The sequence below is a fragment of the Linepithema humile genome, chromosome 2, assembly GCF_040581485.1.
Source record: "Linepithema humile isolate Giens D197 chromosome 2, Lhum_UNIL_v1.0, whole genome shotgun sequence".
Taxonomy (NCBI): domain Eukaryota; kingdom Metazoa; phylum Arthropoda; class Insecta; order Hymenoptera; family Formicidae; genus Linepithema; species Linepithema humile.
The window spans coordinates 8,415,218-8,431,033 of NC_090129.1; the positions used below are offsets into that span (position 1 = coordinate 8,415,218).

Genomic DNA, 15,816 nt, shown 5'->3' on the forward strand with positions numbered 1-15,816 from the left:
AGGGGATATAGATCACGCGTAGGCTACGACGAGCGATGTAAACAACCCCCACCAAACGCCGCAACTCGAGCTCGAAATTCTTAATATTAGAGCTCTCACTCTCTCTTGCGGTATGTATCGGCGCACGCACGTGGTTGTTCTTCGCTTCCCGCATTCCTTCAAATAGACTTTGTCCTTGATATATTTACTGCCCCCTTGTGATTCGCACGGCGACACTCGTACGTGGTAGACGTGGTTCGCTCTCGGCATGTTGTCTTTGTACAATTTTTACTATCTCCACTAATTTTGTATCATACCTTTAACTTCTCTCTTTGTGATAATTATTTTTTAAGATTATTATCGCGATAAGATATTATTTTCTATACGCAACAATCAATTGAAAAATTGTCTTATTAAATATCTTTCGCGTTTAATGATTCGAATATTTTATTCTGCGATTATTTATTCTGTATTTTAACTTTACATATATATTCACATATTTGCACAATACAATACTAAAATATTTTAAATGTCGTAAAGCGCAATTGCGCATAATATTTATCGAATAAAGAGAATATAGAAAACGTATTGCGTTGAAACCCATCATAGTTGTAATGATACCAGCGCGCAAAAAGTAATTACTAATCCTTTCGATCCCTTTCCTTTTCTTTCGTCGTTTCTGTTGGTGTCGAACGTATCCGTGTAATCATATTCGAGATTTATCTTTGTCCTAATGATAAAGTACGCGTCGGGTGTGCCGTATAAAATAACGCGCGATAATAATAATCGGATTTTCGCGAGTGAATTGTTCCATGCTGAGAGGAGGAGGAGGCTCAGGAGGACGAGCATCGGGCATCGGCGGAGCAACTTTAAGGTAATCATCGTTTATTTATTACCTATTATTTGCACATAGAATTTTACGCAATGTAACGCACTTATTTACTAAAATTTGAAATGTTCAGTAAAAGATTTATAATGATTATTAGATCTTTTAACATATATATCATTTTAAACATTGTACATTTTTTTCGATAAATATATACTTCTTTTATTAAATATTTTGTGTAAATGTAATGAGTAAAAAGTTAAGTATGCGCAATTATTTGTCAAATAATTATTTTAAACAGCTCTAATCTTTGGATTTACTTTCGTATTTTATAGATCAACTTTGCAGATCAACAAAAGAACTCCGCTGCTGCGCATCGTACCGGTGAGTAAGTTCAATTTGTTTTTATTTCAATATTATTAAAATAATGGATTGGCAAATAATGTAAAATATATATCTTTATTACAATACAATACTCACACACAAATCATATAATATAATATAATATTAATTTAATATTAATTAATATAATATTAATTTAATATTCTTATTTCCATGCATTTTCGAAGTATTTGAAATTGTGCAGGCATTAATTTCTAAGGAAGAAAAAACTATTCATTATTTTTTAATAAATTTATTCTTTACTGCACGTGTTATATATTTTGGTTTGTAAACACGAATATTATAAATAAATATAAAAATTACATTATTTTCTAGATCTGTTATTTTAAAATGAGTAGGTTAGAATTGATTCGATAAGGAGATATAGTAGCAAGAAATAAATGTTCGGTCGACGTTCTTTATTTCGTACTAGCTTCTATCTTCTTTCCCATTCTTAACCAGATGTAATGTTCGCTTAAACGTATTAGCATAACGTTCTTAAATAATATATCACTGAGGTGCCAGCATCGGGTGAAGGCGAGATAAGTAACTTCCTGCGCGCATACACGCGTCTTTAACCGCAACGCAACCGCGGCGTTAATAGCGTATGTGAGCTACGTAACCGTGCCGATCGCATCAGGAACAGAATAAGACTGGACATAAGGCGGTACTTGTTCTGCCTCGAAAGCTCCACCTCCCATTGAAGAGTTTATTTCCAAACCGCCTTAAATTCATATTTTTTAAAGTCGGAAATTATGTATTACAATACTGCAGGAAGTTTCGTAACACAAAATCTTTATTTTTGTTTTTTATTATCTTTATCTTAATATGCGAATTTTTAAGATAATGTAATCCTAAATTTTTTAAAATTATTATTAACTGCAATGATTGTAAAGGAAAATTGGATAAACTTAATATCATACATATATAAACGCTTTTTTTTGCGTTAAAATAATACGGAGACTAAAGATTGAAACGCTATCGACTTTGTTTTAAAAAATTTATTTAAATTGTTTTTAATTATTTTATATTTTGCACTGTAATTTGCGTAAAACACAACTGTATTGTACTGGTTCGACTGGTAACCAGATCTGACCAATCAGCTTGAGGATGCCATAGATGACACGATATGAACGCGAGATCCATGTTTCCGAGTGTCTCGGTATTATGATAGCTGCGGTGGACCCCTTTCCTGTCACGTTCTACCTCGGCATTCCCATCAGAATATCCGGCTTTATGAGAACGGGAAGAAGAATATCATGTGTCCCGCCTCGTGTGAGCCGATCTCAACCGATACCGCATTATTTTCATTACAGTTCCGCGTTAATTTTATGAGAAAATCGAAGCGCGCGCGCGAACCAATAGTCCAGATCTCTTTAATAATGTAATTTAGATAAAACAAAGAAATGTATTTCTTCTTCACAGTAAATTTAATTCAGTGTTTTATACACAAATAATGCGTTATTTAATACTTGTTCAACGTGTGCAAAAACTTTCGTCTTTTCACTCGACAAATTTATGTAATATTTTACTCGTTCTCGAATTTGATTTACGCAACACGATTATCGCCACCGGTCCTACTTATGATAAAGCAACTGAAACGCTCATTCATTTGCATTACCATTCGCGAGCCAGCGCTTCCGTATGGCTTTCACCTTTTGCAACAGGCAGAGTGTGCGTGTATATAAGCAGGTTGCCGTAATGGCACCTGGAACAACAATGCCTTGGTTTAGCGCCATAGAGTTGTTCTGGTCGCATGCGGGGATCTGCATGCGTTAGGTACAGTGAGAACTACCTCACTCAAGAGGTGGATGAGAGGATCGGTTTCGATGCTATCGGTCTGCGCCACCCGTGGCTTCTTTTCCGCTCTAGCCACGATCAGGCTTAAACCGACTCCTTTCCACCTACTCCTGGCGCAATATGTTCCATTGCTGCCGGCTAAATTGGCGCTGCTCGATGTCAATTGTTAAACAATTAAAAGAAATCCGATAGACGCAATAACAGTATCTGCATAATTCTTTCACTTCTTTATCTTACGCTGTTGATTAAATTAATTATTTACTTAAAATTAAAAACAAATTATATTTTATTTGCATTTATAATTCTATCAATTTTTGCGCTTTGTACATGTCATAAAAATTATTTGAACATATTTCCCACAATTATATACGAGCTGTAATTTAATAATTACACTTGGTAAATTAATTAGACTAATAAATTATTTATTGCTGTTACTACCGGTTTATCCGCCACCATTAAAGTATCATTACTTATCATTAATAATGTTTATTGCCCGACAATGCGTCACTTGATAAAGTAGTCACGCTTCGTTACGCACTCACCCAATTACTCACAACCGCTACAGATAAGTCGCTCATGTATCGCTATTAAACCGCGGAACAAGAATTGACACATGTCGTGTATACGCAGCGAGCCTCAAGGATTCTCCTGCGAGATTTCTCGAGATGCGCTCTGTATAATACTGACATTTATAACAGTGCATATCTACCCCTTAGCGGTGTAACTACCGTAAGCTCTTATCGTATCACGAATGTATAATAAGCTGGCAAGACGGCGTCAAGCCACACACAAGGTGTGCGTTTACGTGTTTGATCTATGATCTTCCGGTGATTTTATCGGGCGGTGGACGTAAAGGATAGAGAACGAAAATGCAAGACGAATATCTCAGAACCTTCTCCCATTCGGTAAATCGGATTCTTATCTAAATGTTGCGCGATTAGATGGAACAAAAATAACTAATATGTTAATTAGTTTTCTGTAGGCGCGTCCACTGTGTCTACACTTTTGCAACACTGCGTATAATTTAACCTGCGTGCATAGGACGCCTCAGAAAGCATTATGTAATATTTTGAAGGTAGATCCTCTGATAAGTTTGATGTGTCGCTTTTTCCTCGTGTATCTATATCAAGAATCGTTCTGTAATACATGGGAGGCGTGTAGTTGTCTTATTCACTTTGATCGCAACAATGATGTAATCAGCATTGTACGAATGTGCGCGCGCGCGCGCCTCGCGCCTTGTTTTCTTTCAAACGCGTAACACGTAAAGATTATCTCCATGCAGATTTAAAGCTAATTATAAATTGGGCTCCGACACTACTCTGGTTTCCTTCATATGTTATTTTTCAGGCATTGTAATTTACTGCTCCGCGTAAGCTACTTCATGATGGATAACTGGATAAATATAGCCCCGACTCTATATTTAACTAATCAAGGACGAAATGAAGTCGAAAACTCGGCTAGGGTTTATTGCTTCTAGCAAATTTATTAAGTTAATAACGACCGTTTACTTAAGATGCGCCGCCGTATGGCCGCGATTAATCAGATTTTACATCGTTTATAGAATGTCATAACACGGTATTCCTGACAGATTAATGATCGCGCACTGCCCGTTCTTTCGCGCGGACCACACACTGCTACATTCGCTATAACAGGGACACGAATCTGTTGAGTGTCATCGTTCACTATAAATTTGTTATGGGTTTTCATCGAATTTAAACTTCTTCAAAAATTCAAGTTTCATTTAAGTTTCATTCATTTAAGTTCATCGTCCGGGATTTGTGCTCCACTGAGTGACAAAGAATTTTATTCAAATTATAATAGAAGTTTACGTTGAAATTTTCAGCTACGTTTTACTTTATCAAAATGAACATTTATTTATGGAAAAATTAATTATAACATTTAAATTTCTAATTAAATCGACAGTTGCAATATATAATACATTTTTCATATATAATAAGATTATAATATATTTGAAGATTAAGGTGGTCTCGATTTCACATGTTACATGAGAGAAACTTCCGTATGAGAATGCATGATGATTATAACATTCGCCGTTTTCGTCTGTCGCTCGTTGCATCAAACAAGATTTGGTCTGACTGATATAAACATGGGTTATGAATCACCAGATTGCCGACTATCGGCCAAAATCGATCAAACGTTCCCATTTTCATTTCATTTTAATATTGTAATTGCAACCTGTCCACTCGATTGATCCGCAATTCATATAATGTTCTCGTCACTATACCACGACTTTAATTCCACGCTGTTGCACAGTCATCGAGAGATGAAATCGCTTCTCTATTAATCGCAGGCAATTATGACGAAAATTATTGCTTTTATTATTATGCACATCTTTGCGTGTTTGAACACTCTTATATGCTGGAATTTTTGTCGAATACGCCCAAAAAATAATAAAATCAAATTTTTCTCCCAGCGTGATCACAGCGTATTCATTTTATTAAAATTTTTCAATAATTAAATCAGTTATTTTTTCTTATTTTTATTTTGGAATTGCATTTATGCTTCATGATCCTACAGTTTGAAAAAAATTGATAGATGATAATTCATAAGAAACAAAGAGAGATTTTTTTGCAAAACTTAACAGTCCACACTTCAAATACGAAACATTTCGACTTTGCGCATTGTTTGTGAACAATGTTCACGTTTTTCCTAAAATACTTCGCATGTGCTCACGTATTTCTCTCCGGGTGTGTAGACGTCAGGCCGGAAGAAACCATACATGAGGATCGGTCAGCCGTAGGGTCAAAAGTGCACGAGGGTGACCAGTGGCTGGCCGTCCGAGTGAAAAGCGACGGCGGCTCGTGGCGGAGCCGGAGAGCTGGAAGAGTCGCGAAGGAGACGGCGGGAAAGGTTGCCGCGGGGGAGGCGAAGGAGAGGGAAGAGGAGGGCATCTGCCTTCTTACAATTAAACGAAGCCTCAGAAGCCCTCGAAAGCGAGCGAGCGACCGTCGAGCAGTCAACAGCTGCGCATCTGAATACTAATTTGAAATGTTTACACACCCGCGTGCACTTACCGTGCTCTCCACCCGGCACTCACGCTCTCCGGCTCTACTAGAACTCTCCAGCGGTGACGGCAAAAAATCGCTGCGGAGACTTTTACGCTTTCGCCGTTCCGCGCTATGTGAGAAATACTTCGATGGACGCCACTGGCAGATAGATAGAAACGATGAGCTTATTACAAGAAATTATATTAATTTGCTCGTAGATAAATGATTTTTTTTTTTGAAATATATTATAGTTAAAATTAAACATAAAATCGTACACTTATAAATGGGAGAAAATAAAGTATACGAACAAAAGAAAATAATTTTATTGACTAGAAATATTAAGAAGAGAAAAAAGAGGTAGATAATTGATCATGTCAGATTAATTCACAGATGATTCATTCAGCGGTAATTTACGGTTTAGATTTAGTGACAGATTACCTGTGATTTAATAATAAAAGCCTCGAGAAACTAGAATTTATATGATTTTCTATTTAATTGGCCATATAATAACTAAAAATTGACAATATATTAATTTTATTTAAATAAAAATACATAATTATATTTTTCATTCTATTTATAAATTTCTCTTTTTTTCTTTATGTTATAGGTAAGTTTTTGATCCATGAAATATTGCATCTATTTTGGTGAGTCAAGAATTACATAACAATATTTTTATTTTACCATTTTTTCAACATGAGTCTTATCGATGTATTCGAAGAGTTTATAATATGCAAACATTATACCTATTGCTTTTTAAATTTGAAAATCTTAGTGTTATTCTCAACTTTAAAATTTATATTAATTGCTTTGTTAACTAATAATTATATTAATTAAAAAATGAAAATCTATATTAATTATATTTCTTATATACGCGTATTTTAAAATATATATGGCTCTTGCCATACACGTTTTTTATGTTAACTTTATCAATATTAATAAATAACTGTTTTTATTATCTATTATATTAATTTATGTTGAAAGAATGGCTTAGGAATGTTAATCTAAAAATAAAGCGTGTTTTTCTTTCTTTTTCGGAACGATCGACTAGCGAAACCTTAAAGTAGATCGTCCAATATATATCACACTCAGAATTTGATTATTAAGAAAAATAGTCGACGGATTTTTATTAGTTGCACGAGTAATACGAACAATGAGAACTTCTGAGCTTTGACGAATGAATACGAAGTGAAACGAATTATCGATTAAACCCGATTGACGTTTTAAAATTTTAATTCGCACGGAGCATATTCGAAATCTCATGAATCCCCTTGTCGCACGCTCATTTCCATACTGATCTGCCGACAGTCGCTCAGACCTCCAATAAAACGGACGGTCAAATATTTATGAAGATGTAACCATTATTTTGATAAGAGGTTTCGAAGTGATACCGGTACCCTTTTCGAAACCCGTTTTAGAGTAGGGTGCTCGAGAGAGAGTGCGAATATAAACGCGTCCACGCTTGTCCCCCGGGGCCCGAGCTAAGATCCGACTCCTGTTTCAATATTGGGGTGAGTATGGAGGGGCCGAGAGTGAGCGGATGGATGAAATATGTTTGGGGGCGTCTCGCTTACAGCCGCGATAAGGTATTCCAAATAAACTTATCGCATAATGCTCATTTTTCACGAGCGCTTTGTCCACATGATTTTGCGCCGATGTCAATCCCTTCGTTCTGCATTTATAACGTTATGTGTCATGCGACAGTGACTACATTTTTACACATATTATCAGTATTATTAAAAACTCTTATTAGATGATTATCAAATATGAAACACAACTTACTTGCATGTAGCGTATATAATATTTCAGATACAAGTACGATTATTAATATGCGATGTAAAATATAAATTTTGCATATCAACTATAATGTTTCAAAAATATTAAGAAATGTATTGCTCATCGCTCATCAAATTTTTTAATACGATTACAATTCTCGCACGAATGAATGCCGAGGTATGCCGATTTCTCGTGACGAATTAAACGTTTAATTTAGTAGATTCTTCATGGAACATTCATAAAGCGAGATTTAAGCGACGAGCGAGGCGGGAAAGGGGTGTTTCGGAGGCCGACTTGGAAAAATTACGTGCATTTTCATAAATTTCCAACAGCTTAATACTTTATGCATGCAGGATCGCGGATTTGTCTCGGTAAGCTGAGAATGTCCACGTGCGGAGGTCTGTTATATGTATAGAGTAGTTCTCTGCATAGGATCGCGCGCGAGGGCACCCTTTTCGAACCGCCCCTTTTGCTAAAGCTGCCCCCGCTCTGCCACACAGCCACCGTACCCGTCAGTGAAATAGAAATGGCACGCGTGGGGTGGCGGGCACGTGTGCGCCGAGGGTAAGGCCACCCTTGCGTTCGAGCTCGTATGCAAGGTGCCTTTACGGTTATTGTGTGCGACATTCGCCACGGCATTTTATTAAAACTCATCGAAGTTCGAAACGTGCGTCTTCGCGATTTAGCTAGGATTCCGGTATTCTACACGCGATATGTTGCTAAATTTTGCGTCTGTTACGTGAGCGGAGTTTTAATTACAAGGACGCATAATATTCGGTGGACTAAAATAGTTACGATAATTTCTATTAATAATTAGATAAAGAGTAATGGATATTTTAACACGTTTACATAAATTAATAAATTCTACGTAAAATCGATTATTATCCTATCAAATAACGATATATTTGTTGTGCAATTTACGTGAAAATTTAAAATAGAGAGCTTATTAAGAACACTAAAATATACTGTAATTAGATTGAAACGAAAATTACGTTATAAAGCCTTCTGTGTGTGTTTGGAAACATCTATAGCATAAACCATAACACTCACTGCGCCGCGTTCGACCAATCCACTTAACTCAATCTTTCTTTCATGTTATCCATATGAGCTCTCGACGGCTCAGTGAAGCGCGGCATCTTTTTATCGTGAGCGTTATCGGTGATTGAAACGATAAGGTCTATCGATGCTTTTTGCGAGACGCGCTTTGACGTGCCTTCACACAGCGTGTACTTCATGAATTCTGTGCAGATATTGATACACACAAACAGCGCAAAAGCATAGCTCGTTTCCGTTAAAAAATCTGCCGGTTGAATTCTCATTGATCGAACGGTGCGTTTTATCGTAAACCGACAAGCTGAATGCAGATCTGGAGTTACCACCGAGAAATGAACATCCGTTACGTATTTTTAACAAAACGTTCAGATTTATGGTCACTTGTAGCATTTTTATCTCCCTTTGTGACAGAATTCGAAACAGGTATCTATTTATAATTTCACATAATAGAGAATATATTTAAATAATTAGAATATATATAAAATACACACAGTATATATTTTACAGATGTGTATATTTTAAATGTTTTCTCTACAATACGACACACAAATTTCTGAATAGATTTCTACCGCGAATAGATCGTCTAAAGTGGACTTTAATAATCAAATCTCGGCGACGATGTTAAAAGAAATATTTAAACAAATGAAATCAACATTTGAATAAAACAACAAAGTTATCAAAAGTTCACAAACAGCTCTGTTTTATGATAAATATATTCCGTTGCGTATTAATTTGTATATATTACGCAACATATTATAACTACAATGGCAATCCGCCGATTCCTCCATTTCGCATTGTTCATGTAAACAGTTAATTTATATCCCGAGCAAGCATCCGATGTAATGTTATGCGGCGCGCAAGTCTCATTATACTTGTAAACCGTCCGAGCTTCGACACGACTTATATAGGGTGTGTATGTGGCGTATATATGATTGCGTTAGGCGGTACGCGCACGGCTGTGTGCGTGTACACGGAACGGAGTAAGAGGTTCATTCGACATCACGCAAGTAGGCACATGAGAATGTGTCGGTATAGGTAACTTATCGGTATAGGTACTAATTGTGGAAAATACATATCCCGCTTGAGGTACGAGGGAACGCTGTGCTATTTTCACCATTTCCGTGGCGCGAGTGTCCAGGATATCAATCAGGGTGGCAAGTGCTCGGATTTGGCAAGCGCGCGAGCGCTCCTAGCTTCTTCGTGTTCGCGCCAACATATATGCATTTATATTTTTTTACCGCACGTTTACATTTCCACGCCGTTTTCTCCTTCCGCCCACCTTCCCAACGCTCTGCGCCCGAGAACAATGCCTGAGATCTGACGCCGATAAATTGATTTTTACGCGACATATATAACTCTCTTACTGTCTGTCCTTTTCCGCGATCCTTTATCACCCACTTCATATGCGCGCGGCCGCCTCTTTCTCGCCATGGCGCTGAGGCGCGAAACCATGGATGAAGTTATGTTACATTTACATCGAAATTAGCAAAGCTAATTCGACGATTCTTTAACGGTAAGCGTGCGTATATACGGTGGATAGAAGTGTGCGCGCTCGAGGAAAACTGACGGCACCAGGGAAAGATATACACGACATATAACAATCAAGTTTATCTTATAAAAGTATAAATAGTATATCGAGAAGGTATATCAAACAAGACAGATTTAAAAACTTGATATCCAAAGTGTATTTTAAAAAAGATAATGCAAAACATATATAGCAACACAATTTAAATCAATTATTCGAGTAGAAGTTGAAAGCTTCTAGATTAAAATTAAATTAATTTAACGGACTAAAATTAATATAAATTAAAGTTAATAAAATATATTTAGTGCAAAGAATAATCGCTGTGATCTCAGTAATATGAATGTCAAAATTAAAATGCATGAAGCGATTGTTCATAGATCTATACGATGATTGGCCGAGTCATTGAAGGTCAAAAAACAATGGCAATTTTTAAATTTCTGTGAGGTCACAATTAGGTTATTAAAAATCACCTTTTATGCTAACCGAAATCGGCTACGTTCGGTTGACGCTCATGATCAGATCATCTATATTTATAAGATCTATATCGCGCAGGATATCAGGGCCTAACATTGAATTACTCTTTGACCTATGAGAATATATAACGCATTCGTTCAAAATTTATACGTTCTACTTTTATCATAGATATCATTATTTACAAAACATCAAGCAATAATTCAAGGTACTATATGTATAGCAAAATAATACGAAATAAACGATAAACAATATATATTTTATATTCAGTAACATCATTGTGTGCAATATAAATGTTATATGTTTTAATGCTAAATATTTTTTAACCAATAATCAATAACAATTACAATTCACAATATTTTGACATTTATAGTCTCATTTGGTACGCGAATGTTCGCAATTTGATTTATATTGGTTCGATTAGCAAATATAATTTAGTAATAAAGAGCGAGAGATACGATGTGATTCTACTTTTCTCTGTTTCGTGCATGAGTAAATCTTGTAGCTATCGCTGAAAAAGAAAAAAGGATGAGAGCTGTTGACGTAGGCTTTCAATCTCTTTTTTTTTACATCGACGAAGACCATCTTGTCGACATTCACATATTGCGATATTATGGATTCAACGCAATGCATATGGTTGTCACTCGCCCGCATCTTCTCATGGGGATGTATAATATCTACTCCTGAATACATACATATACGAATAGGCAGATACACATGCATTTGAATGCGTTAATATACAAACAACGTCAACGCACACGTGCGCATATATGTTTATGGGTGCGTGAGCACTTATAGGGGTCAGTATATTCTTTTCCTTTTTTACGTTTCCATCGGCATGTGTGGGAGACGCGCTCGGCATTTTAATTCGCTGCGTAAACTCGTTTTATTGATTGCGGAATAATCGCGAGACCAAAATTACTTCGTTTTGCAGCAGCGACATAAATGAAAGTAAATAATTCATTCATACTTGGTGCAAAGCAAATCTTTGCACCAAATGAAACTTTATGTACGTTATGTTGATGAAGAGACGAAGAAATGATAACAATATTATAAAAATCAATTATTTAAAAAAATGTATAACTTAAATATTGCAAATTAATATTTGATAAAGTCAAACCTAGAATAATTTGTAATATATCTTATATATTTTGTATATGTTATCCGTGTTTTTAAATTCCTGACATATATAAATTGTGCTACATAACGCCATAAATTTTATACGACTTTTTCTAATCGCACCGCATTTTTTACGATGTCCGCCGATTATCTCAAAATTATTCATTTTTCGTGTGCTTGCCGCTCTCTGCTACGATAGAAGGAACGTGCGAAATGCATAAAAGAATGTTGACTAACTTCTAATGCTTTTCTAATACCTCGTCGTCTTTAGTAAACCAGATGTGAATTGTAAGTCAACGTCGCCCTTCGCGCGCGCGTAACAGCTGTCGGTGTACCGCCGTTTCCACATAGGACACTCGATATATTTCATGGACGACACGAATTAGGAAACGGCGCACTAACGTGACCATCAATTACTATTAACATTACGTATTTTTGGAAGGTCACATATGGTCGGCAGAGGGTGACATCATCTTTTTTTATTCCTAACTTGGCCCCAACATCGTATTCTAATACACTTTTGCGCGTGGCGGATATGCTATGCACAGCGCAAACCACCGTTGCATTATTAGTCACGAGGCCCGTATCGTGTTGCGATAACTGGTGGATGTACACATGCATCGAACACCAGTAGCATAATAATTAGTATATATACTTATTTTTATAATTACACGGTATCACAATATACGAGAAGCTACAAATTTACACACAAATTAGTCACACTTACTTTTACATATCTATATACAATTGTTAAATTGATTATTTTATTCTCCATATCAATCACTAATTTATTATTCTCAAGAAAATAGAAATGGAATATTTCAAAATTTGTAAGACACAAACTTATATTTTGACATTTATTTCTGATTTTTAATTTTATTTTTGACTATTGCGTTGAAATTTTATTTTCACAAAATTTTGTTCACGTGTTGAACCATCGGTCTTAGAGTAAGTTCCTTACGTCTTTGAATATGAGACAGCAGGACGATAGGACGGGGATTTAAGGGGAGAGAGAAGGATTTAAATGTAGCCCCATGGCCAAGTTCAAGACAATTATCGTCCCTTGCTCACGTGTCCCCGCGATAAATCTCTTCGGAAGTTGGCACTTCCGTGCCGATGGCGGAAACGTTGTGTCGACGTGCTGTCAAAATACAGGAGGCAGTCCCGCCACGTGCAACCCCCGACCTTCGCGCCCTTTCCTGCATTCATAACTGCACTCCACAAGCAGACCCTATTGCGCTTTTGTATACACGCGCCAGATACACGCGTGCCACAGTCATGCGCGTATATTGCACGAAGAACAGTAATAGAAATACTGGACCATTTTCAATAGTAAGATATATCGTTTCTATTGCGCGTGTTACTAATGTACGACGCGATTTGAAGCTTATCGAAACGTCACCAATGCTTTATTACCAATAATTAAATTAATTACATGGCCAATAATGGAATTAATCAAGTAACGATATGTCAGTGATGCAAGTCAACGCGTTATCGAGACGGTTTTTGTCTATAAATTTAAAGATTTCTTTCGATTAAAATTTAATTTTAAGGTTTTTTTTAGAAAACTTGTTGATGAATAATATATCCGTTACCTTTTTCCGAAAATCTGTGAAACTTACCCAGCCATCTCGCTTCCTCGATATTCCCTTCAACGGCGGCGCGTGCCCGTTGCAGCTCAATAAGTTCCATTCTCATTGTCGACTCGTTTGACACGAGTTCCTCTCTCAGGAAGCATTAGAGAGACATCCGCTATCCTTGCACAGTTCTTAATGCAACGTAAATCACCAGATCGCTGACATCGTGGAGCGAAATCGAAAATCTCCATCTTAATTATCTCTTCGATCCGCGCGCGGTCAGTCGAGCGCGTCGGTTCAATCTGAAAAATGTCCGACGTCGCATTTCACATTTTAATGGAGATAAAAAATGGTTGTGCGGTGTAAAAAAGAAAAGGGGAAGGATGGGGGCGGGAGGGGGAAAAAAATACCGCGCGCACGTTCGGCCGCCGGGCCGGCGTAAATTCAATCCCGGAAAATTTCACGCTGCTAACTACGACAAAATGATCCAACAGTGACATCTGTGTCAATAAGGCGAGTCCTCTCGGGGATTGTGCAAGGCCGGAGAATTCGAGGGTCCGCGAACGCGATTATCCTCATTCAATCATCGATTTTATTTGGTTAATAAAACGATTATCCCGCTTCCCGCGCTCGGCGAGTCTATCCGGCTCCGCACTCGCTGAAACTGTTGTACGCCGTACCCTCCGGGAGCGTTCGACCAAAAATGTAATTTACATCCCTTTATGTCGCGAGATTGAAATATTTGCGAATTAATCCGCGCGACAGGATTATCGCCGGCCATTATACGCGACCCCGCTCTTTGTCTCTCCAGTTGACGCTCTCCACATCTACATCGCTATCTCCCCCCTCCCCTCCTCTCTCTCTCTCTCTTGCGCGCGCTCTTATCCTCTCCCCCCTTCCCCCCCTGCTATTCCTTTCTGCTCCGCCGTCGTTCTTTTTTCTCTTTCTCTTCCACCGCGAATCTTCCAGTTGCCGTCCACCTTTCTCTTCCTCTTAACCTGCCGCCCGAGGCACTTTTCATCCTAATGATTCCCCTTTATTCAATTCAAAAATATCAGTGCTACCCCATTTTACGGAAGATTGGATTCAATTATGACTGTCAGCTCGGGTAGACCCTTTTGCCGTCGCGCCAGCTCCTTCTTGGTCGCTTACATCAGCGACGAAATGTGCTAATGGGACATGTGGAATGGTTTTCGTCAGTGTGCCTGGACGATGATTACTCCGGAATTTCGCGGTGTGCATATTTTGCAGGTTAATCGCCGCACACAAATTCGAAGCACAACAAATATCCGATGAATAAAGATATTTTTACTTCTTTATCTTAATCCGTTTCACTTTCCATGTAAATTACACATTTAGAAAAAACACACGAGCTTCATTCGACTCATTAGTTTATATTAGATTACATTGCTGTTTACAGTCGCGCCGACGTTATCCGAAAGGATATGACAGATACATCTAGTCGCACAGCGTCAGTCCGTCCACACGTCAGTTTAATCCAGTGATTAGAATTAAATCCACGATGCGGCGAGATAGTTAAACGATCGCGGACCGGAACCGCCTCGGAGGGGGAGGGTGGCGATCCGAAAGAGGGATGACGATGACGATATAACCCCGACCAAGGGTTGCTCAAGAAGAGCCCGGGACATAATGTCGAGCCCCGGGCTGTTAAACCGGCATACAATAATCTGCGCAGCGCCAATCCCGACGGCAGCATTCAATTAATTCTCCGGCAAAATTTGTCGCTCGTATTAAATCTCGCTGGATTAAAGGCAATCTCGCTTCCGCCTTCTCCGCCTCGTCCTTTACTCCCCCCGGTTTCGCCTTCATGCGAAATCTCTCCATCTCTCGCCAGTCGATTCCGTCTCTTATACAGTCTCTCCTTCGCTCATACTTCTACCCATCAGCCAGTTCCGTCCTATTTCGTAGAGTTTACGATATCTTTAAGGTCTTGCGTAGCCAGAGCGGATTGTAGTTTCAATTAAGAAACTGACGTCATTGGCTTTGTCTCATTTGGAGCATCGGCAAATGTAACTACGAGTATTATGAGTAATGAAAATCATTGCATGACTCGGATATTGTGCGACACAAAGATCGAATAAACTCTGACTGCTTTTTCTATCCCTTATCTGCATTTTATGAAACGCATTAAAAATTCAAAAAATGATAAGTGATAGATATTACAAAGTTTTATTTCATATAACCAAGGCTTGAAACCTAAAAAATAATTTTTATTTTATACTAAAATATATAATTAAACGTAAAATAAATATAATATATTTAAATAATTATATTGTTGGAAAA

The 15,816-nt window shown here is 37.5% G+C and overlaps 1 protein-coding gene across 3 annotated transcripts in view; it reads left to right on the forward strand.

Annotated features, from left to right (window-relative positions):
* Positions 1 to 138: 138 nt before the first annotated feature.
* LOC105678865 (homeotic protein spalt-major-like) overlaps positions 139 to 15,816 on the forward strand; it is a 145,266-nt gene continuing 129,588 nt past the window's right edge. Inside the window, exons 1-2 of one of the 3 annotated variants that reach the window (XM_012378564.2) lie at positions 139 to 853; positions 1,141 to 1,189. In XM_012378564.2, coding sequence (XP_012233987.2) covers positions 713 to 853; positions 1,141 to 1,189 — 190 coding nt within the window. In that variant the 5' untranslated portion in view covers positions 139 to 712. The remainder of the gene's footprint in view (positions 854 to 1,140; positions 1,190 to 15,816) is intronic. The other 2 variants (XM_067348844.1, XM_067348847.1) reach the window with 2 other exon arrangements.